Source organism: Coregonus lavaretus (assembly GCF_964263955.1).
Source record: "Coregonus lavaretus genome assembly, chromosome: 4".
In the NCBI taxonomy this organism is placed as follows: Eukaryota; Metazoa; Chordata; class Actinopteri; order Salmoniformes; family Salmonidae; genus Coregonus; species Coregonus lavaretus.
Genome location: NC_139991.1, coordinates 20,839,764 through 20,863,894, shown reverse-complemented (window position 1 = coordinate 20,863,894; position 24,131 = coordinate 20,839,764). Strand labels below are relative to the sequence as shown.

Below are 24,131 nucleotides of genomic sequence, written 5' to 3'. Positions count from 1 at the left end.
GCCACTGTAAATTACTGCAGTTTAAGACCATCCATAGAACGTACTAAATTATATGCCAGTGAAACTGAATATCATGCACTCAGAAATAATTCCTCTGCTGAAGGTGTAAAACACAAAAGGGGACATCCAGTGCATTCGGAATGTATTCAGACCCCTTGACTTTTTCCACATTTTGTTACGTTACAGCCTTATTCTAAAATTGATTTAATTGTTTTCTTTCCTCATCAATCTACACACAATACCCCAAAATAACAAAGCAAAAACAGGTTTTTAGAAAGGTTTGCTAATTTATTTTAAAAAATACAAAACTGAAATATTACATTTACATTAGTATTCAGACCCTTTACTCAGAACTTTGTTGAAGCACCTTCGGCAGTGATTACAGCATCAAGTCTTCTTGGGTATGATGCTACAAGCTTCCCACACCTGTATTTGGGGAGTTTCTCCCATTCTTCTCTACAGATCCTCTCAAGCTCTTTATGGTTGGATGGGGATCGTTGCTGCACAGCTATTTTCAGGTATATTCGGGTCGTTGTCCTGTTGGAAGGTGAACCTTCGCCCCCAGTCTGAGGTCCTGAGCGCTCTGGAGCAGGTTTTCATCAAGGATCTCTCAGGCCAAAGAGTTCAATCTTGGTTTCATCAGACCAGAGAATCTTGTTTCTCATGGTCTGAGAATATTTAGGTGCCTTTTGGCAAACTCCAAGCGGGCTGTCGTGCCTTTTACTGAGGAGTGGCTTACGTCTGGCCAATCTACCATAAAGGCCTGATTGGTGGAGTGCTGCAGAAATGGTTGTCCTTCTGGAAGGTTCTCCCATCTCCACAGAGGAACTCTGGAGCTCTGTCAGTGACCATCAGGTTCTTGGTCACCTGCCTGACCAAGGCCCTTCTCCCCCGATTGCTCAGTTTGGCTGGGCGGCCAGCTCTAGGAAGAGTGTTGGTGGTTCCAACTGTGTTCTTGGGGACCTTCAATGCTGCAGACATTTTTTGGGTACCATTCCCCAGATCTGTGCCTTGACTACAGTCTTGTCTCAGAGCTCTACGGACAATTCCTTCAACCTCATGGCTCGGTTTTTGCTCTGTCAAGCACTGTCAACTGTGGGACCTTATATAGACAGGTGTGCCTTTCCAAATAATGTCCAATCAATTGAATTTACCACAGGTGGACTCCAATCAAGTTGTAGAAACATCTCAAGGATGATCAATGGAAACAGGATCCACCTGATCTCAATTTCAAGTCTCATAGAAAAGGGTCTGAATACTTATGTAAAAAAGGTATTTCTGTTTTGTATTTTTTATAAATTTGCAATTGTGTGTAGATTGCTGAGGAAAATTTTTTATTTAATCAATTTTAGAATAAGGCTGTAACGTAACAATATGTGAAAAAAGTCAAGGGGTCTGAATACTTTCCGAAGGCACTGTATTTCAATATGTTATGCTCTTGTGAAGGCTGGCTGAATTCTGGCAAAGAGTATGTTCTCTCCGCATGTCTACAGATTCTCCCTATTTTTATACATAGTCCCCCCATTTTAGGGGAGCAAAAGTATTGGGACAAATTCAATTGTATGTGTATTAAAAAGTAGTCAAAAGTTAAGTATTTGGTCCCACATTCATAGAATGCAATGACTACATCAAGCTTGTGACTCTACAAATTTGTTGGATGCATTTGCTGTTTGTTTTGTTTGTGTTTCAGAATTTTTTTTTGTGCCCAATATAAATGAATAGTAAATAATGTATTCTGTCATTTTGGAGTCATTTTTATTGTAAATAAGAATGTAATATGTTTCTAAACACTTCTACATTAATGTGGATGCTACCATGAAGGATAATCCTGAATGAATGAGTGAGTAAGGTACAGACACACAAATATCATACCCCCAAGACATGCTAACCTCTCACCATTACAATAACAGGGGAGGTTAGCATTTTTTTGGGGGGGGGTATGATATTTGTGCATCTATAACTTTCTCACTCATCATTTTCACAATTCAAATCAGGATTATCCATAATCATGGTAGCATCCACATTCATGTAGAAGTGTTTAGAAACAATCAAAGTGACCCCAAAAGTCATATTAGATTGTGTAGAAATGCAGGAAATGAGCTTTAGATGCCCAAAAAATTCTGAGGGAGGACCCCCAGACCCCCGCCAGGTTATGTCCCCACCACTTTTAAAACCAAAGTTGTGCCCCTGATTAGAACACACTGTGGGAAGATGGGTGAGCTGAGGCTACCAAGCACAGATGAAGGTACAGATGAAGGTAGAACACATATAAACAGTAATAACACTTATAGAGTACTGTGCAATGAACACATATAAACAGTAATAACACTTATAGAGTACTGTGCAATAACATACTATGGTATAAATGGGAAAGCCACATTTCTATCCGAACAAACAAAAGAGACTATTCTCTGTGTGATTGGTGTAGGAAAACAGGACCCCCTAACTGGCCTCCAATTAGTGTTCTGGCTGGTGATGTGAACCATGGCTCCTCTCTTTAACTCCTAGTTTCTCACAGTCCATCACACACACATGCACGCACGCAAACAAACAAAAAAAACCAATGGTCTTACAGCCTGCCGGTGGCTTAACCACAACACCCTAGGAGATCTCCCACTTCCAGTCCTCCATTACAATATTACACCTAATGACTGTTTCCTGTCTGTGGGGCTCTGTGGGGCTTTCCCCTTAACCTTGACATACTTGTGGCAGAGCCTAGGTCTATGGTTCTGGGTACTAGAGGACCTAGGAAACCAGTGACCTCAACACTTATCACCGTGATTGCTTTTCCATGGAGTCCATTTGTAACAGTTAGGGCAATTAGCCTGCTCTGGGACTTCAAGGACATATCAAGAGAGGGAATGGGGGAACATTTGGATGAAAGTTTTCTTTGATTGCTAGTTTTCTTCCTTTTCAGATTGTGTTAGTTCAGTACATTATCACAACATCATTACTAAACTCCAAAACCAGCACACCATTCTCGCTCTCTCACTCTCTCTATAGAATGGGTCTACAAATGGTTATTTTGGACACAAGCACACCCTAATCACTGTGGCTAATGAGCTATCAATCTCTGCGCTCTGATCAACACACACACACACACACACACACACAGTGGCATGTATTCATGGATGCCAAGGGAAGCCAGGCTTCCCCCAAAAATGAACATATAAAATAATGTATTTTCGTCTCCCTGTTTCATAATTTTCTTTCAGTTCGCAAGAGGCTGAATGTATCTCACTGGAGAAGGCATCCGAGCGAGTGAAACAGCGCTCTTCTGTCTCTGTATTTGTAGCCCATCTATCTGATGCTGTCTGGTCAAAAAGAGTATGATATTGTTGCTGCCCGTAGCATTGAATGCAAGGGAAGCCAGCAAGCATTTGGCCTCCCTTGATAAAAAAGTATACAATAATCGCCAATCAACGTTGAGCTAAACTGAGTGAGCTCAACTGTGAATGGTCCTGACGCATTAAAAAAAAAGTCTCAAGGGAAGCAAGTTTGGATTTGGCTTCACACCAATCACATCACATTAAGCCAAACGTCATTGACAGAAAAAAACTTGAATTGTTGCATCTCATTGTGTTGTTGTCCTCAGGTCTTGCTAACAAAAATTGGCCCTTTCCTAAATTAGCCATGGATGGAGATAGGGATAGGCTCACTCTCTGTACTGGCTAATGATTTAACTGCGATTCTGATCCAACCATTAATTCATACATTGTACATCTGGCCTGAGAGGATGGAAGTTCAATATGCAGCTAGAAGTAGTAGTAGGCTAATGTTAACTAGCTGGCTAATCATTGCCCGTGATTTTAGCCAGGTAGCCCAGAACAACAAAAACGAAAAGCGTGTACTGTATGACCGTTTTGGCATCATGAAAGAGAGGAGGATGGCATTGGCATTTCTCTACAAGTAGGGTGAGTTAACATGTTTTTTTCTACTTATGCACGCGCACACACACACAGAAATCAGTACCATGGACAGCCACATGATATTTAGCTTACGTTGATTGGACTAAATTGTTTTTGTAATCTTTTAGACTATAAGCATAGGTGATTTAATGATGTTGAAATTTTGAAGTTGAAATGGTCCTGGAATAGTGGAGGCAGCTCCTGTTTTCTTTGCGACTTGTGGTAACTCTACAGTGTTCTAAATCAATAGTTGTTTAGTAGTCCGAAAATGTTGGAAATATTAACTTGATTGACCATGCTGTAGGTTATGTAACCAGAGGTGTAAAGTTCTTAAGTAAAAATACTTTAAAGTACTACTTAAGTACTTTACTTTTACTTTTACTTCACTACATTCCTAAAGAAAATAATGTAATTTTTACTCCATTCATTTTCCCTGACACCCAAAAGTATTCGTTACATTTTGAATGCTTAGCAGGACAAGAAAAGGGTCCAATTCACCAATTCACGCACTTATCAAGAGAACATCCCTGGTCATCCATACTGTCTGGTGGACTCACTAAACACACGTCTGAGCGTTGGAGTGTGCCCCTGGCAATCCGTAAATTAAAAAAAAACTAGAAAATGGTGCCGTCTGGTTGCTTAATAAAAAGGAATTTGACATTATTTATACTTTTACTTTTACTTTTGATACTTAAGTATATTTTTGCAATTACATTTACTTTTGATAATTAAGTATATTTAAAACCAAACACTTTTACTCAAGTAGTATTTTACTGGGTGACTCAACTTTACTTGAGTCATTTTCTATTAAGATATCTTTATTTTTACTCAAGTATGACAATTGGGTACTTTTTCCACCACTGCATGTAACTGTTTGTTACATGCAATATGCTCTCCAGTTTTGTCATGAAACAAAGGTGTGGTTGTCTTCTTATTGTCTCGGCCTTAGGCCTCTATATCACGGTGGCAAGACATATGAACTAACAGGTTATAGAGCAAACAATGCAATTATCACAACACATAGGTTGTAATTTGGCTTTTTTTCCTGGCTTGGCCCCAGTGATTTTACCCAAGCACTGCTAATGACAACACACATGCAAGCTTCTCATATGTGGGGTCAGTTTTTAGAAGGGCCTCTCTCTCTCTCTTGAATATTCTGCCTGAGTGGACTTCTGTTTTGATCCTTTACATCTCTGAGGTTACATAATTTTTCTGCTAGACTTCCAGAATGCATGTTCACTGAAGAACCATTCCACTGTGTGCAGTCATAGGAGAAGAAAATCATTATTGGAAAGGGGTGTGTGTATTTAGCGCATGGAGAGAGGGAAAGTGATAATTGATTCACATATTGTGGCATCAGGGTTGGGGATGCACGCATACACACACACACACACACATTTACCATTGGCATTTTTCCCGCATATCAGATGCTCGTAGTTCTGCATCACTCCCCACAGCTCCGCGTCGTTATTGACGACCCAGTCCAGGACCTCGATATTTACCAGGCGCTCCTCTGCCATCATCAACACCCGCAAGCCCACTTCCTCCGCCAGGCTCTCCACGCACGCGGTCAGGCAGATGGCTGCGTGCTCATGCACGCGCACTGACACACGCGTGTCCACCATCCACCTGAAGAACCGTCCCACCGGGAGGCTGAGCCCGCAGCGTGAGGACTTGCCGCGTTGACGCAGTGTCTCACCCGAGCTCATGCAGTAGAGAGAGATGGCCCTCACAGTGCCAGCCACGCACCGCTCAGCCAGCCCCCAGCTCAGCACCAACCGAACGGCACTCTGCACTTCGAAGCGCGTGCATCGCCGGTGCAGCTCGCTCAGTCTCTGAGCCTCCCGGGAGATCCGAACCAGAGCCCTCCGCAAGAGCAGCGAGAGATGGCGGACTGCGTCACTGGAGAAAGCCACCTCCTCGCCTGCTACTTTACACAGGACTTCAGCGATCTCCTGGTCGGTCCAGGGGACCTCTTCCAGCGTCGGCAGACGAGGACACTTGGAGAGGATGTCCTCTGGATCCTCGGGCAGCACCGTGTTGACCGTGTCCCAACTGGCGTTCCTGCTGCTCAGAGAGCCGATCTGGTTGCACCAGGTCCCCCGGTGTGGGTGGGTCTGGGAGTGCCGGGACCTGGACGAGGAGAGGCTGAGGGACTTGCAGGAGTCCCCAGCTCCGTAGCCCGAGTCCAGACTCAGATCTTCCAGGGTCTTAGTCATCCTGGGACTGCAGGTGCCTGACATTATTGTCACTTTTTTTAGATGTGCTTCTGTTCTGAGAGGGCCGAAAGAGATTCGAAGGTCACTTTTACGCACTGCAAGAAATACACCCCATGAACGTTTCCTATCCAAGTATAGATCTATGGATAAATATATAGTTAAATTACTGTAGAAGTCTATTCAATCACTTCCCTAGTAGTTTTGATGTCTGTCCATGGATACAGTCTCGCCTGCTGCCAGTTGCTGCTCCACAGGCACATGCACTGCTCTGCTGGCTCTGTTAAATGTTACCATTAAATGTTAGAGGAGTGAGACCAATGGGAGTGAGACCCTTTGCGAGAACCAATCGGCTTTGAGAGCCCTTTGATCCAATCTAGGTTAGAACCAATCAGATAAATGAAACCTATGCAAACCAGGAGTGGTATCCTATTACAATACCAGCATACAGATTTTCAGCGCCATCGTGTGGAAATGATGAAACAGTGCACAAATTCATAGGGAACAGACTTTTTCCTGACCACTTGACCTGACCTGACCAGGAAAAACTCTAGACCCTAGTTATAGCCAAGAACAAGGTGTTTCAGTAGGGCCCGGAGTCCTGACCAGAGAAAACTAGTCTTAAAATATGTGTTAATACTCGTCTACTAAAAAAGAGGTTCCCAACCAGGGGTACTAGGACCCCTGGGGGTAATTAGCATATCCACATGGGGTACTTGAGAAGACTCATGAGACCATAGGCCTACTGGTAAAATGCACATGAGGGGGTACTTCAGGGGTACTCCGTGCAGAGCAAAATTCAATTGTTGGTACAGTAACTGAAAAAGTTTGGGAACCACTGTACTAAAATACTCCTGCATACTTTCTAATGTAAATAATACTCAACACAGATGTAACATTTTGGTTCTCGAAAAATATACAAAATTTAGAAAACATGTATTTGACAAATCATTATTGAACAGTATCAGGGGTTCATAGCATAGATTACACACTAATCATAACCACATCTGTTTTGCTTTGACTGTCAAACACCTTACAAACTAAAGCATATCAAGGTACAAACATGAATTTAGAATTCACACAAAACTTTTCTTCCTTAGCCTGTTTTTCTGTGGATAAATAGCAAAGTGCAAAACATTACCATTGAAATTGCTGTAGTCTAGAAATAACCTTTCAATTTCTTTGAAGGTAAATAAATACTGGGCTTCTGCAGTGGAGCACTCAGTCCATTTATTTAACAACAAGCTTATGATTGAAGATTATAATATTTTAGCCTATGATTAATTGAGGGAACCTAAGTAAACTTAGTCTTCATTTAACCAACCAACATCTGCCAGTGGACAAATGACATGCTATATGCAAATTGTCCACTAGATGTCAGTAAAGTAAGCAAATCACATGGTACTACAGAACAATCTACCACAAACCATCTGGAAAAATGTAAAGGGCTACTTCAACATCATAATTAGGCTAACAGTAGCCAGTATTTAGAACTTAGGTGTGTTTCTTCTACAACACAATGAGTACAAAATATCTACATATTGCTCTTCTTACGAATACAAATTAGCTTTATAATACATTACAGCAAAGATCTAATAATCTGAAAATAAATTTTTGCTAGATCAATGATAAGCCAACAAAACACAAAACATGTTTTCATTTTAAGCTTAAACATTCCAAGAATAGAAAATGATATTTAAATATGAATTATTCTTGCTAAATGACTAATCTAAGCCCAAAGTCACATAGCACCAATTGCCTTCGTCTATGCTTGTTTTTTGTTGTTGTGGATGACTAGTACAAAATCCATCTATACTAGGCCTACACCTAAAATACCAGGCATTTGGCCTCAAGTGATCTCAATTGAGGGACTAAGAAATGAGGCCCCTTGCAGCCTTGTGAAGTTATGAACCCCTGGTATACTAACGTTAGGCTGGGATTCAATCCTGTTGCGGATTTGGACAATGCACCATTTCAAGGTAATTTCAGATTGAGCCGACATATGCAGCATTTACCGTGAATGTGGTCCCCACGAACAGGGAAAATATCCTTTAAAACGTGCATTGCTGTCAAAGTGCGCTCAGATTGAATCCCGCCCTTACTGTTGTTGTTGTTGTTGTTTACAATCCAAATCATCAGTGAGGCAGCTCACTCTTCATTATGAAGTTAGTTTTGCATGGCCCGGTGCCCCGGGTGGATGGAGATTTCACTTAAGGACCAATGGAAAGGTCTAAAATGTGCAAACGCCGCCCACCCGGGGCACCTGGCCATGCAAAACGAACTTGCCAGTGTGGCAGGTTTCGTCATTTGAAAACATGAGCATTCGCTGTCCTTTCTGTTTTGTAATTATCTTTTCAATGACACTTCAATACATATCCTGTTATCAAGCCAGCATGATTCTAATTGCAGTACTGATGGTACAGTTTAAATTAAGGCATTTGCTCTAGAAGCAAAGATACACTAAATGGCCAAAAGTATGTGGACACCCCTTCAACTTAGTGAATTTGGCTATTTCAGATACACCCGTTGCTGACAGGTGTATCAAATCGAGCACACAGCCATGCAATCTCCATAGACAAACATTGGCAGTAGAATGGCCCGTATTGAAGAGCTCAGTGACTTTCAATCTGGCACCGTCATAGGATGCCACATTTCCAAGAAGTCAGTTAGTCAAATTTCTGCCCTGCTAGAGCTTCCCCGGTCAATTGTAAGTGCTGTTATTGTGAAGTGGAAAAGTCAAGGAACAACAACGGCTCAGCCGCGAAGTGGTAGGCCACACAAGTTCACAGAACAGGACTGCCGAGTGCTGAAGTGCGTAGCGCGTAAAAATCGTATGTCACTACTGAGTTCCAAACTGCCTCTGGAAGCAACGTCAGCACAAGAACTGTTCGTCGGGAGCTTCATGAAATGTGTTTCCATGGCTGAGCAGCGGCACACAAGCCTAAAACACCATGCGCAATGCCAAGCGTCGGCTGGAGTGGTGTAAAGCTCGCCGCCATTGGACTCTTGAGCAGTGGAAACGCATTCTCTGGAGTGTTGAATCACGCTTCACCATCTGGCAGTCCGATGGACGAATCTGGTTTTGGCGGATTCCAGGAGAACGCTACCTGCCCGAATGCATAGTGCCAACTGTAAAGTTTGGTGGAGGAGGAATAATGGTCTGGGGCTGTTTTTCATGGTTCGGGCTAGGCCCCTTAGTTCCAGTGAAGGGAAATCTTACAGCTACAGCATACAATGACATTCTAGACGAGTCTGTGCTTCCAACTTTGTGCCAGTTTGGGGAAGGCCCTTTCCTGTTTCAGCATGACAATGCCCCCGTGCACAAAGCGAGGTCCATACAGATGTGGTTTGTCGAGATCGGTGTGGAAGAATTTGACTGGCCCGACACAGAGCCCTGACCTCAACCCCATTGAACACCTTTGGGATGAATTGGACCGCTGACTGCGAGCCCCCGCAGCAATGTTCCAACATCTAGTGGAAAGACTTCCCAGAAGAGTGGAGGCTGTGATAGCAGAAAAGGGGGGACCAACTCCATATTAATGCCATGATTTTGGAATGAGATGTTTGACAAGAAGGTGTCCACATACAAAAATAAAACTATACTAAAATAAGTATAGCAAATATTTTACAAAGGCTATCTAAGCAAACATAATGTCCATTGATAAAATATTACAAAACTACTAAAATGAAGTCAGCTGTAATGCTTTCACTATGATGGGAGAGAATGTGGCACTGTCCCTTGGAACTCCACTATGGCAGCTTCTCCTACAACATAACACTATGTTTCTGCAATGTCTGTCTTGTAGACAACAGGGGGGGGACGGGACTTAGAATGCTTTACAATGCTCTGGAATCGAACTGGCCCTTCTGGGTCTCCTGGCTCTCCTGTGTCTCCTGTCTGGGCCTTGTGTTTGGCAGAGCCAAGGCCTGCTCCAAAAGCCTGGCCAGGTACCCATCCTCCGCCCTCTCCCCCACACCCACCAATCGGCTCTCACTCTGGGCCAGGCCCGTAGGCTGCTGGGCAGCCTGGGCTACGGGTGCTGACTGAGTCCGGGGGACCCTGCAGGGCAGCTGGGGAGGGCTAAGAGATAAGGGGGCAACTGGGGCAGTCAGGGTCGGCTCCTCCATGGGGTATTGTGGAGGTGTGTTTGTACCCTGTTGAACTACGACCTGTGTCTCTAGTAAAGCCACTGGACCAGAGGAGCGCTCAACACTTTTTTCTTTGTGGAGTGGCATAAGAATGGCAGGCTGTCCCATAACATTGTGCTCATTGCCCCCTGGTGGCTCATAAGGTGGTGGCCCAGCCCCAGCCTGGGGAGGCCCATCGGGGGTCACTTGAGCCTGGATGGTGTGGATGAGAATGGGGTCTTCCTCTTCCTCCCTATTGAGAGCTTCCTTGTCCTTCCTGTCCTCCTTAGAGGGGCTGTCATCTTGGGAGATGACTTCTGGCTGGTGGGTGATGAGGTGGAGACCCAGACCTCCTGCTCCTGGTCGTTTGGTACCCGGGTCAGGGGTGACTCCACTGGGGGGCTTGAGAGGGGTGAGCAGAACAGGTAGCTCCAAACCCAGGGCCTTCCATGGCAGCTCCTCTGGCTTGGCTAGAAATAAAACACAGGAACATTAAAACTGAGGTAAATTATAGGAACTATGCTTTGCTTTACAGTTCTGTTTCAGTTGGTAAGTAAGTGTTTACCTGGTTTATGCTTAAACATTAAATGGTAATTATGGGTACCCTCTTTCAAAAATACCACACAACTACAGTACCAGTCAAAGTTTGGACACACCTACTCAATCCAGGGTTTTTCTTTATTTTTACTATTTTCTACATGGTAGAATAATAGTGAAGACATCAAAACTATGAAATAACATATGGAATCATGTAGTAACCAAAAAAGTGTTAAACAAATCAAAATATATTTTATATTTGAGATTCTTCAAATAGCGACCCTTTGCCTTGATGACAGCTTTGCACATTCTTGGCATTCTCTCAACCAGCTTCATGAGGTAGTCACCTGGAATGCATTTCAACTAACAGGTGTGCCTTGTTAAAAGTTAATTTGTGGAATTTATTTCCTTCTTAATGTGTTCGAGCCAATCAGTTGTGGACAAGGTAGGGGGGGTATACAGAAGATAGCCCTATTTGGTAAAAGACCAAGTCCATATTATGGCAAGAACAGCTCAAATAAGCAAAGAGAAACGACAGTCCATCAAGACATGAAGGTCTGTCAATACGGAACATTTCAAGAACTTTTAAAGTTTCTTCAAGTGCAGTCGCAAAAAACATCAAGCGCTATGATGAAACTGTCTCTCATTAGAGTTACCAGCCTCAGAAATTGCAGCCCAAATAAATGCTTCAGAGTTCAAGTAACAGACACATCTCAACATCAACTGTTCAGAGGGGGCCGCGTGAATCAGGCCTTCATGGTCGAATTGCTGCAAAGAAACCACTACTAAAGGACACCAATAAGAAGAAGAGACCTGCTTCGGCCAAGAAACACAAGCAATGGACATTAGACGAGTGGAAATGTGTCCTTTGGTCTGGAGTCCAAATTGGAGATTTTTGGTTCCAACCGCCATGTCTTTGTGAGACGCTGTGTGGGTGAACGGATGATCTCTGCATGTGTATTTCCCACCGTAAAGCATGGAGGAGGAGGTGTTATGGTGTGGGGGTGCTTTGCTGGAGACACTGTCTGTGATTTATTTAGAATTCAAGGCACACTTAACCAGCATGGCTGCCACAGCATTCTACAGTGATATGCCATCCCATCTGGTTTGGGCTTAGTGGGACTATCATTTGTTTTTCCACAGGACAATGACCCAACATACCTCCAGGCTGTGTAAGGGCTATTTGACTAAGAAGGAGAGTGATGGAGTGCTGCATCAGATGACCTGGCCGCCACAATCCCCCAACCTCAATCCAATTGAGATGGTTTGGGATGAGTCGGACCGCAGAGTGTAGGAAAAGCAGCCAACAAGTGCTCAGCATATGTGGAAACACCTTCAAGACTGTTGGAAAAGCATTCCAGGTGAAGCTGGTTGAGAGAATGCCAAGAGTGTGCAAAGATGTCATCAAGGCAAAGGGTGGTTATTTGAAGAATCTCATATATAAAATATTTTAATTTGTTTAACACTTTTTTGTTTACTACATGATTCCATATGTGTTATTTCATAGTTTTGATGGCTTCACTATTATTCTACAAAAGTAAAGAAAAACCCTTGAATGAGTAGGTGTGTCCAAGCTTTTGACTGGTAGTGTAACTAACTAGTATCAAATGGTCATTATATGACCTAATTTCTCTCCACAAGGGAGAGCAGTGTGTTACCAGGGGGTGGAAAGTCCAGCTTCATCTTGCTTAGTTCCGCCATGGAGGCCTGCAGCTGATCGATGATGACATCATCACTGTAGAGGAACGACAGGGCGATCTTCTCCTGAAGGAACTCTCTCAGGTCCTCCAGATTCATCTTCAGGAGACGTTCTGTTGACACACAGATACAGCAAACAGGACAGGAGTCAACTTCATTGGCATTATAACTGCTCTAACAGAGACACAACACACAGGACAGGAGTCAAATATGCATAGCTGAGATGAATATTGTATTAGCAAAGAGTTATGTAAAGAGTAGCTAATAGCTAATAGGCTAAAGTAGCTAAAAGGCTACTTGGTAGATGCAATCCTTACTCTTAAATATTCTAAGGATTGTGTAGGACATGGCAGTAAGAATTTTCTCTCCTTCCAGAATGTAGATGTCCCACAGGCGTAGAGTCAGGGTGAACGGGGTCTATGAGGAGAGGGAAAGAAGATATCTGACTTCCAAGAAAAATAATTTCCCATTCACAAAGTGGTAAAACTGTTCTTAAAATCAGTGGTGTCCAAAAAGACCACAATATCATAAGTCATGAGTTCACATAGTGTACATTAATAAGATTGTTTTGCTATCTGTAAGCACATAGGCTTATCATCCCCAAAATTACCATTATCGATCCATGACATAATCATTGATTACTAGGCTAATTATTTGTTTTGTCTTCATCTTTCTCTCCCTCTCTTTCTCCCTCTCTCCCTCCGCCCCCTGCCTCTAGTCCCGTGGTAGTGAGGGGTCTTGGTGCCGTCCCTCCCAACCCACAGCCCCAGCCCCATCTCTGTGGTTGGCACCAGCGGGACTGAGAAGCGCTGACAGCAGCATGTCTCTCTCCAAACCACCAAAGCCACAGGATTGTGTGTATGAACAGAGTAGAGTACACACTGAGTAGTTATTAAGCCTCGTGATTATGCTTATGTTATGTTCCCTTTATACGCAGTTAACAACACTAATAAATGCTGAAATGAGTTTTCCCTTGTAAGTTCATCCTGCTTAGAGTTGTAATCATGTGAAATGAATGAACGTCCATGAATACAATTGCAATTCTGCCATTTTAAGTTACTATTGTCAGTTGAATATGAGGCTCACAGCATCAATTCTTTGACTACTTTCTCCTCTGCTAAAAGTTACAATATGGCAATCATTGTCAGCAATCCCAGATCCTAGATTGTACCTTTAAGGAGAGGAGTTCTTGGTTGTCACGGGCCACTAAAAGGAAGAGTTATTTAAAATCGGCTAAAAATGGCACCGGTCCTTTAAAATTTAAAATGTAAAACACACTTTCTCTCACCCTGTCAATGAAACACTGCAGGAACCATTTAGTGCTGTAGATCCCACAGGACATCTGTTCCCTGTCCTAGAGAGACAGAGGGAGAGAGGGATGGAGGGAGAGAGAAAAAGAGAGAGGGGATGGAGGAAGAAAGAGAAAATGAGGGGGAGAGAGGAGAAAGAGAGGGAAGAAGAGTAGAAAGAACAATGGTCATTTCTACACAGTAACACACATTTCATGTAACTATATGCAATTACTGTAATAACCTCACTATTATGAAACATAATAATGCCATTACGTAACGTGTGTGTGAGTGTATGTGCATGTGTATGTGTGTGTGCGTGTGTGTGTATGCATGTATGTGGTTGTGTGTGTGAAGGCAACCTAAACAGTGATCTAACCAGATGTTTCTTCAGTTTGGGGATGAGTTTGGAGAGAATCTGATCGTGGTGCGTCTGGAAGCGCTGCAGTTTGGGAAACCCAGGAATAAAGAAACCTTAGAGGGAGAAGGAGAGGGAGAGTGCATGATTAGACTGCTTCATTACCTTGTGTAAACACACAGATAAATCGAGTGGCTAGAACTCCATAACAGAATGTACTTACTAGTCAATTACTGTAATTCCATATCTTTATTAAGATTTTATATTCATATATTAATTCACTGGTAATGTTGCTGATTCCTATTATTGATTGGTCAGACCACCATGCATGACATATCTGATTGGTTGAATCAATGTTTACAGGATATCTTATTGATCAGCTCACCGTGCATGGCATGCTTCTGATTGGTCAGTAGCTGTGACAGGGCCCAGAAGGCTTCTTCCTCGTTCATGTACATCAGCAGCAAGGCGGCGACCTGGCTCATGCCCTGGCAGTAGCTCACCTCCTATAGGGTCAGAGGTTAGAGGTCAAACTAGGTCACATTGATCACGAGGCTACATTTGTCCTGATGTAGGTTTCGTCACCTTAAAGCTGGAGGCAGCTCAGTTGCCACTAGTTTTAGTGTTACAAAGCAGTTCATTGCTGAACATTGGGATGAATCCTAATGCAAACATTACGTAAATATTGACATTATTTATGACTGAGGGAAGACTAACACAAACTCACCGTGTTGTAGACTGAATAGGCAGACAGGATATTAAATAAAGACTGCTGTCTGTGTAGACACAGAGAGGAGAGAGGGAGGTCAGTCATTCAGAGACAGAGAGGGGTAATTGCCATGGTTCAGGCAACTTTCACTTCATGTCTTTATATAATGTACATATGTAGGATCTTAATTTGATCACTCTTTTGTTGCTGAGAATTTTCCTGCACCACAGTAAAGGAAGATGAGCTTCATGATTTAAATAAATTAACTGAAAAGATGAGGGGGGAGGGGTGTGTCTCTGTTAACAAAGTTTTTGCTCGCCTGAGTTAGAATATCTCATGATAAGCTGCAGACCATACTATTTACCTAGACAGTTTTCATTTATATTTTTCGTAGCTGTGTATTTACTAGTAAGTTGTGTATTTATTCCATGTGTTATAAACTTTCTCTCTACATTGTTGGGAAGGGCCCGTAAGTAAACATTTCACTGTTAGTCTACGCCTGTTGTTTACAAAGCATGTGACAAATAACATTTTATTTTATTTGTTTGGAATGATGAAAAAATAACATTAAATTGCTAATTAGACTGCGTATCTGTGGGTGTTTCTCAATATGCATACTCCCATGCTCTGAGTGCGTTCTTCAAGGTTCTTTTCTTGAGTATGTTCTTATTAGGACGAGAGTGTGGAGAACGCATACATTTTACATTTGAGAAGCACTGCGCACTCCCGTGCTACTGCATTACCTTTGACCTTTTAGAGTAAATTGCATCATCAACATGTCGGCTGTTCATCTATGCTGGACTTTCAACAACTACCCTCTGTAACTAATGTTAAATATCAAACATTTGTAGATCTGAACATCTGATTTAGTGAAATATTGCACTATTGTCAGTAAAGCAATTGAGACTATTAATCCTTTTGTGTTTTGTATTATTTAGCTAAATAGAAATGTGGCTAATTTCGCTACTTTCCATGATGTGTGGACAATATGTGTTACTACATTACGCAAGCTGACGTTTTGACCACATGGAATTGGGGGGGAATTACACATCCTTTTTACTTCAGATTGGTGATGTTAGTATAAAAGTTTATAGTCAACACGATGACACAAGATCAATTGTTAAAAAACAGATCAATATCTTTGGTTTTGTACTGTTGATTTTGTCATACTGTCATGACTTCCTCTGAAGCTGCCTCATCTCCTTGTTCGGGAAGGCTTCGGCGTTCGTCGTCACCGGTCTTCTAGCCACTGCCACTCCTCATCTCATCATTCCATTTGTTTTGTCTTGTTTATTACACAAACCTGGTTCATATCCCCTCATCAGTACCTGTATAAGTGTTCCCTCTGCCCCCTTGTCTTTGTGTGTGATTGTTTTTTGTAGAGGTTAGTTTAGCTCGGTGGAGCTCTTGTATTTTGTATCGCCGGGATATTCACCCATGTGCCTTGTTGTTTCCAGTGCACTGTAATTTTCCGCACTGGAGTGTTTGACGCATTGCTGCGTACTGCTGTGTCAACGGAATAAACCTGTTATTCTGTGATTTACCCTCCTGCGCCTGACTCCTTCAAATCAAATCACCACAGAATCACACACCTGCCATGGAGTTAGCAGGAGAAGAGCCCATGGCTGGAGTCATGGCACGGGTCCACGAGCATTCCAGGATGCTAGCCAGCTTGGGAGAAGCGATAGATCAGGTTCTCCAGGTCGTCCAACGCCTGGAGAGGAGATGACCCGACCTGTCGGGACCAGCTGAGCGACCAGATCTGGCCACCCACACTCCAGCACCCCGAGGGATTCATCTATCCCGACTGAGGGAGTTTGACGGGACGGCTGCCCGCTGCCAGGGATTCCTCCTGCAGCTGGACCTCTACTTCGTGAACATCAGCCCGGCTCCATTGGAGCTGGAGAAGGTGTCTACCCTCATCTCCTGCCTCTCGGGGAAAGCCCTGGAGTGGGCCAATGCGGTCTGGAGAGAAGGAGGAACCGCGTTTGACAAATACGGGGAGTTCGTCTGGTCCAACTGAGTCAGGGGACGAGGACAGCGCAGGACTTCGCCCTGGAGTTTCGGACCCTAGCGTCTGGGTCCGGGTGGAACGAGTGGGCCCTGATCGACGGATTCCGGTGCAGCCTGCGAGAGGATGTCCGAAGGGAGCTAGCCTGCCGGGATGCCATGTTAACCTTCGACCAGCTGGTGGGCATGGCCATCTGGTTGGACAACATGCTGGCTGCTAGAGGATGTCCTGGTAGTGGCCTGCACTTTTCACCCCCCCCCCCCAACTCGGAGTCCGTTCCGATGGAGCTGGGTGGGGCAGCGATCTGGGAGAATGGAGGAGGACAGCTTCAGTGTCACTCTTGTGGCAGAAGAGGACATTATACTGCACGCTGTCGTCAGGGTTCTTCCGGGTCTGGAGGCGGCAGGCAGGGCACTCTTGCATCACCCCAGGTAGCGCAAACCCACACTCGGTAAGAGCCCTCTGCTGCACACTGCACCATACACGTCACCTTCCCTAACTACCCCGTAGTTTCCCAGTGTAAGGCGCTGGTCGATTCAAGCGCAGATGGGTACTTTATGGACAGGTCGTTAGCTCTAAGTCTAGGTATTCCATTGGTTACCCTATCCACTCCACTGCCCATCAAAGCACTTGACAGTCGACCATTAGGGTCAGGGTTTGTTAGGGAAGTTACAGCACCAGTCACGATGGTTACCCAAAGGACCCATAGAGAGCACGTCACATTTTGTATTATTCTGTCCCCCGATTTCCCTGTTGTGTTGGGTCTTCCCTGGTTAACACTACACAACCCCACCTTTTCATGGCCGCAGACGGTTCTCACGGGGTGGTCGCGAGAGTGTCAGGGTAGGTGAATAGCTGTTTCCGTTGGTGCAACCACGGTGGAAAGTCCAGACACTTCCACCACCATGCGCATCACCCCCGAATACCTCAATTTGGCGCACGCGTTTTCCAAAACGCAGGCGACCAAATTACCACCTCATCGGGGCGGGGGGGATTGCGCGATAAACCTATGAGTAGACACTGTGCCTTCCAGGAGTCATGTATATCCCCTGTCGCAGGCTGAAACGGAGGCGATGGAGACATACGTCTCAGAGTCCCTGCGCCAGGGGTTCATACGTCCCTCCACTTCTCCCCGCCTCCTCAAGTTTCTTTTTGTGAAGAAGAAAGACGGAGGTCTGCGCCCGTGCATTGATTAACAGCATTATCCCAGAAACCCTAGACCCACTCCAATTTGCATACCGCCCCAACAGATCCACAGATGATGCAATCTCTATTGCACTCCACACTGCCCTTTCCCACCTGGACAAGAGAAACACCTACGTGAGAATGCTATTCATTGACTACAGCTCAGCATTCAACACCATAGTGCCCTCTAAGCTCATCACTAAGCTAAGGATCCTGGGACTAAACACCTCCCTCTGCAACTGGATCCTGGACTTCCTGACGGGCCGCCCCCAGGTGGTAAGGGTAGGTAACAACACATCTGCCACACTGATCCTCAACACGGGGGCACCTCAGGGGTGCGTGCTCAGTCCCCTCCTGTACTCTCTGTTCCCCCATGACTGCATGGCCAGGCACGACTCCAACACCATCATCATTAAGTTTGCCGACGACACAACAGTGGTAGGCCTGATCACCGACAACGATGAGACAGCCTATAGGGAGGAGGTCAGAGACCTGGCCGTGTGGTGCCAGGACAACAACCTCTCCCTCAACGTGACCAAGACAAAGGAGATGATTGTGGACTACAGGAAAAAAAAGAGGACTGAGCACGCCCCCATTCTCATCGACGGGGCTGTAGTGGAACAGGTTGAGAGCTTCAAGTTCCTTGGTTGTCATATCACCAACGAACTATCATGGTCCAAACACACCAAGACAGTCGTGAAGAGGACACGACAAAGCCTATTCCCCCTCAGGAGACTGAAAAGATTTGGCATGGGTCCTCAGATCCTCAAAAAATTCTACAGCTGCACCATCGAGAGCATCCTGACTGGTTGCATCACCGCCTGGTATGGCAACTGCTTGGCCTCCGACCGCAAGGCACTACAGAGGGTAGTGCGTACGGCCCAGTACATCACTGGGGCCAAGCTTCCTGCCATCCAGGACCTCTATACCAGGCGGTGTCAGAGGAAGGCCCTCTAAATTGTCAAAGACTCCAGCCACCCTAGTCATAGACTGATCTCTCTGCTACCGCACGGCAAGCGGTACCGGAGTGCCAAGTCTAGGTCCAAAAGACTTCTCAACAGCTTCTACCCCCAAGCCATAAGACTCCTGAACAGCTAATCATGGCTACCCTGACTATTTGCACTGCCCCCCCCACCCCATCCTTTTTACGCTGCTGCTACTCTGTTAATTATTTATGCATAGTCACTTTAACTCTACCCACATGTACATATTACCTCAATTACCTCGACTAACCGGTGCCCCCGCACATTGACTCTGTACCGGTACCCCCTGTATATAGCCTCCCTACTGTTATTTTATTTTACTGCTGCTCTTTAATTATGTTTATTTTTAATTTTTTATTCAAACTGCATTGTTGGTTAAAGATAGCTAGCAGTCTTCTACAAATTGTCCTCTAACCAGTGATGTACACATTATTCCCAGATTCCGTGTGGTTTTTGAGCTGTGTTAGTTTCAACAGGACATGCAACCTCAGCTCCCCCTCTCGCGCAATCGATTTCAACGTGATAATCGATAGGAGTGTTTGACAAAACAGTGTTGTGTTTCTCTTTCTGTTTTGGTGACCCCTGCACATGTATGTGTAGATAGTACATTTTATGTTTAGGTTTCAATACATCACAAACTATATAAATGTATATAAATGTAACTTTCAACATTAATTTCCAATGGTATTGCACTTAACCACTGCTTTAGACTGCCTACTATTTGTGATGCGAATCTTCATAGTCATGCTACCATATCGTAGTGAGAGTTGATGGAAAGAAAATTGCCACGGTTTGCAATGATGAGAAAAAAATTGCTTTTTTGACTGCCTGTCTGTGTCTTGCTTGTGTTATATATACACACTATATATCCAAAGTATGTGGACACCCCTTCAAATTAGTGGATTTGGCTATTTCAGCCACACCCGTTGATAACAGGTGTATAAAATTGAGCACACAGCCATGCAATCTCCATAGCCAAACATTGGCAGTAGAATAGCCTTACTGAAGAGCTCAGGGACTTTCAACGTGGCACCGTCATAGGATGCCACCTATCCAACAAGTCAGTTCGTCAAATTTCTGCCCTAATAGAGCTGCCCCGGTCAACTGTAAGTGCTGTTATTGTAAAGTGGAAACGTCTAGGAGCAACAACGGCTCAGCTGCGAAGTGGTAGGCCACACAAGCTCACAGAATGGGAATGCAGAGTGCTAAAGAGTGTAGCGCGTAAAAAATAGTCTGTCCTCGGTTGCAGCACTCACTACCGAGTTCCAAACTGCCTCTGGAAGCAACGTCAGCACAATCACAATAACTGTTCATCGGGAGCTTCATGAAATGGGTTTCCATGGCCGAGCAGCCGCACATAAGCCTAAGATCACCATGCGCAATGCCAAGCGTCGGCAGGAGTGGTTGAAAGCGCGCCACCATTGGACTCTGGAGCAGTGGAAACGTGTTCTCTGGAGTGATGAAACACGTTCACCATCTTGCAGTCCAACTAAATAATCTGGATTTGGCGGATGCCAGGAGAACGCTACCTGCCCCAATCCATAGTGCCAACTAATGCTTTTGTCACTGAGTGGAAAGCCTTCCCAGAAGAGTGGAGGCTGTTACAGCAGCAAAGGGGGGACCAACTTCTTATTAATGCCCGTGATTTTGGAATGAGATGATCGACGAACAGGTGTCCACATACTTTTGGCCACGTAGTGTACTTGCCTAATAACATGAAATAGACTGCCTTTGTGTTGTTCTTATGTTTGCAATACTGTTACAACAGACAACAAAGTTTGTCCGAACATGTCGACCATGTCTTTTGTGTACAACATGAAGTTTCCCCCTCCTTGTCAATGAGGGGGAAGCAGCAGCAGAGCAGTGGGAGCTACTTAGGCAGCAGAGCGGGCAGCAGCTACCTAAAAATATACGTATCAATAGCAACATGGGTTCCAGAAAATCAGAAACCGCAGCCATATTAAATAGACTGGGGGATCTGATCCTAGATCAGCACTAAGACGTACATGAACACCCACCCTTACTGTAGAATACAGCTGCTGACTTACTTGACTCCGAATCGATCCATGAACATGATGTGGTTTCTAAACGTCCTGTTCACGTCCAGATCTATCTGTTTGATTTCCTGGGAGAAGATTCTGGCCTGTTCCTTCATCCTCTGAAAAATTCAATTAAAACAATTTATACATTTTCTAAAGCCCTTGCACACTTCAAACGTATTAGAAATAAATGAACAGCAACAGTACACATGATTAATCTTTAAAAAAAAATTGTTTTTTCAAAATCATAGATTCTATAGTATTTAGGCAACATTACATTTACATTTTAGTCATTTAGCAGACTCTCTTATCCAGAGCGACTTACAGTTAAGTGAGTGCATACATTTTCATACTGGCCCCCCGTGGGAAACGAACCCACAACCCTGGCGTTGCAAGCGCCATGCTCTACCAACTGAGCTACAGGGGACTACAGGGCAACATATTTTAATATTAACTTCATATCAAAAGCCATAATCCCCTGTCAGTAAAACTCTGTTATTGTGTGATGTGCGTGTGATTTTTGTATCTCCATGTCAAGGTCATCTGCCTGTTTTCATCTCACATACAGTAACATAATCCTCTCTCTTTTTGGAGCCGCACCCAACAAACAATCAAAAACAATGTCACTATTATTAATCCTGCTGAATGTAGCGACGGGTGGGTGGGAGAGGGCGTAGTTGTGAAAAGTAATGGTCCTATAAACATGAAATGGTCTTGGTGTATAACATTACAATATTTTGTGTTCAGCACTCTGGCTTCTGGCTGCAATATGTGGGGGAAGATCAGCACACTCCTACATATGTTCATGTACTGTATGTCTTAGTGGCTTCAGAAAGTATTCACACCCCTTGACTTTTTCCACATTTTGTTACAGCCTGAAGTTAAAATGGACTACATTTTTATTTTGTGTCACGGATCTACACACAATACCCATAATGTCAAAGTGGAATTATGATTTTAGACATTTTTACAAATGTCTTAAAAATAAAAAGCTGAAATTTATTGAGTCAATAAGTATTCAACCCCTTTGTCAAGCCTAAATAACTTCAGGAGTAAAAATTTGCTTAACAAGTCAGATAATAAGTTGCATGGACTAACTCTGTGTGCAATAATGGTGTTTAACATAATTTTTTCATGACTACCCCACCTCTGTACCCCACACATACAATTATCTCAGTCGAGCAGTGAATTTCAAACACAGATTCAACCACAAAGACCAGGGATGTTTTCCAATGCCTCGCAAAGAAAGGCACCTACTGGTAGATGGGTAAAACAAAAAGAAGCAGACATTGAATATCCCTTTGAGCATGTTGAAATTATGAATTACACTTTGTATGGTGTATCAATACACCAAGTCAGTACAAAGATACAGGCGTCCTTTTTAACTTAGTTGAGGGAGAGGAAGGAAACCGCTCAGGGATTTCACCACGAGGCCAATAGTAATTTTAAACCAGTTACAGCGTTAAATGGCTGTGAAAGGAGAAAACTGAGGATACATTTACATTTGAGTCATTTAGCAGACGCTCTTATGCAGAGCGACTTACAGTTAGTGAGTGCATACATTTTCATACTGGCCCCCCGTGGGAAACGAACCCACAACCCTGGCGTTGCAAGCGCCATGCTCTACCAACTGAGCTACAGGGGACCCCAGGATAGATCAACAACATTGTAGTTACTCCACAATACTAACCTAAATGACAGAGTGAAAAGAAGGAAGCCTGTATAGCAAAAAATATTCCAAAACATGCATCCTGTTTGCAATAAGGCACTAAAGTAATACTGCAAAAAATATGGCAAAGAAATGAACTCTTTGTCCTGAATACAACGCATTATGTTTGGGGCAAATCCAACACAACACATCACTGAGTCCCACTCTTCATATTTTCAAGCATGGTGGTGGCTGCATCATGTTATGGGTATGCTTGTCATTGGCAAGGGCTAAGGAGTTTTTTGGGGGGATAAAAAGAAAAGGAATAGAGCTAAGCACAAGCTACAGGAAAACCTGGTTCAGTCTGCTTTTCAACAGACACTGGCAGACAATCCACCTTTCAGCAGGACAATAACCTAAAACGCAAGGCCAAATATACACTGGAGTTACTTACCAAGACAACATTGAATGTTCCTGACTGGCCTAGTTACAGTTTTGACTTAAAATCGGCTTGACAATCTATGGCAAGACCTCAAAATAGCTGTATAGCAATGATCAAAAACCAACCTGACAGAGCTTGAAGACTCACAGCTGTAATCACTGCCAAAGGTGATTCTAACATGTATTGATCAGGGGGCTGAATACTTATCTAATCAAAATATATTAGTGTTTTATGTTCCATTAATACATTTTACTTCGACTTTGACATTACAGAGAATTTTGTGTAGATCGTTGACAAAATACATTTTTATCCCACTTTGTAACATAACAAAATGTGGAAAAACTCAAGGGGTGTGAATACTTTCTGAAGCCACTGTACCACTGGAGGGGGAGGACATGGACATTACCGTATCACACCATTGTTGAATCACAGGGTATTTATCTCTGGCCGGGAATAGGGTATTCAATATTGTTGAATATTTTTTTTTTCATGTACTCTGCCCATGTAGTGAACCTGGTTACTGATTGCGTAGCATAGCACAATGACATCACTTTCCCAGAGACCTGAAGTAGCAGTCGGCTTCAAATCATAACAGCAGATATTTCATTGTTTAGTGGTCCTGAGTGACCACTGGCTTTAGACTGAAACGTGCTGGTTCGAGCACGGTATCAAATCCCTGTGTGTTGGTAAACACCTATGCACTGTTTAGAGTAGATGCTTGATGAACCAACAGTGTGTGTGCATGTGTGTGCGCGTGTGTGTGTGCATGTTATATACTGGGTACTCTCTTACCTCATACTTCCCCTTGTTCTCATTCTTCACCTTCTCCACATCCAGCATCAGGGCCCAGGCCTGGCCTCTCAGCTGCAGGGGGATACCCTTATACACACGCTTTACCATCTGAGAAGAGAGCAGGGGAACACAGGGGAGACAGGGGTTAGACAAATGGGGAGTTGAGGGTGGAGTGTAAATGTTGAGCG

At 43.9% G+C, this 24,131-nt stretch overlaps 2 protein-coding genes across 4 annotated transcripts in view; both read right to left on the bottom strand.

Moving 5' to 3' along the window:
* The window catches only part of LOC311128484 (ankyrin repeat and BTB/POZ domain-containing protein 2-like), a 31,345-nt gene extending 24,965 nt beyond the window's left edge, over positions 1-6,380 (bottom strand). For all 3 annotated transcript variants that reach the window (XM_084160652.1, XM_084160653.1, XM_084160654.1), the window contains exon 1: positions 5,311-6,380. In XM_084160652.1, the coding sequence (XP_084016778.1) occupies positions 5,311-6,151 (841 nt within the window). In that variant the 5' untranslated portion in view covers positions 6,152-6,380. The remainder of the gene's footprint in view (positions 1-5,310) is intronic.
* A 663-nt stretch (positions 6,381-7,043) lies between these two features.
* LOC311127733 (USP6 N-terminal-like protein) overlaps positions 7,044-24,131 on the bottom strand; it is a 29,485-nt gene continuing 12,397 nt past the window's right edge. The window contains exons 6-14 of the mRNA XM_084159601.1: positions 23,944-24,051; positions 21,071-21,180; positions 14,862-14,910; positions 14,520-14,640; positions 14,156-14,250; positions 13,776-13,841; positions 12,805-12,904; positions 12,448-12,600; positions 7,044-10,722 (exon numbers count right to left, since the gene is read on the bottom strand). Coding sequence (XP_084015727.1) covers positions 9,962-10,722; positions 12,448-12,600; positions 12,805-12,904; positions 13,776-13,841; positions 14,156-14,250; positions 14,520-14,640; positions 14,862-14,910; positions 21,071-21,180; positions 23,944-24,051 — 1,563 coding nt within the window. The 3' untranslated portion in view covers positions 7,044-9,961. The remainder of the gene's footprint in view (positions 10,723-12,447; positions 12,601-12,804; positions 12,905-13,775; positions 13,842-14,155; positions 14,251-14,519; positions 14,641-14,861; positions 14,911-21,070; positions 21,181-23,943; positions 24,052-24,131) is intronic.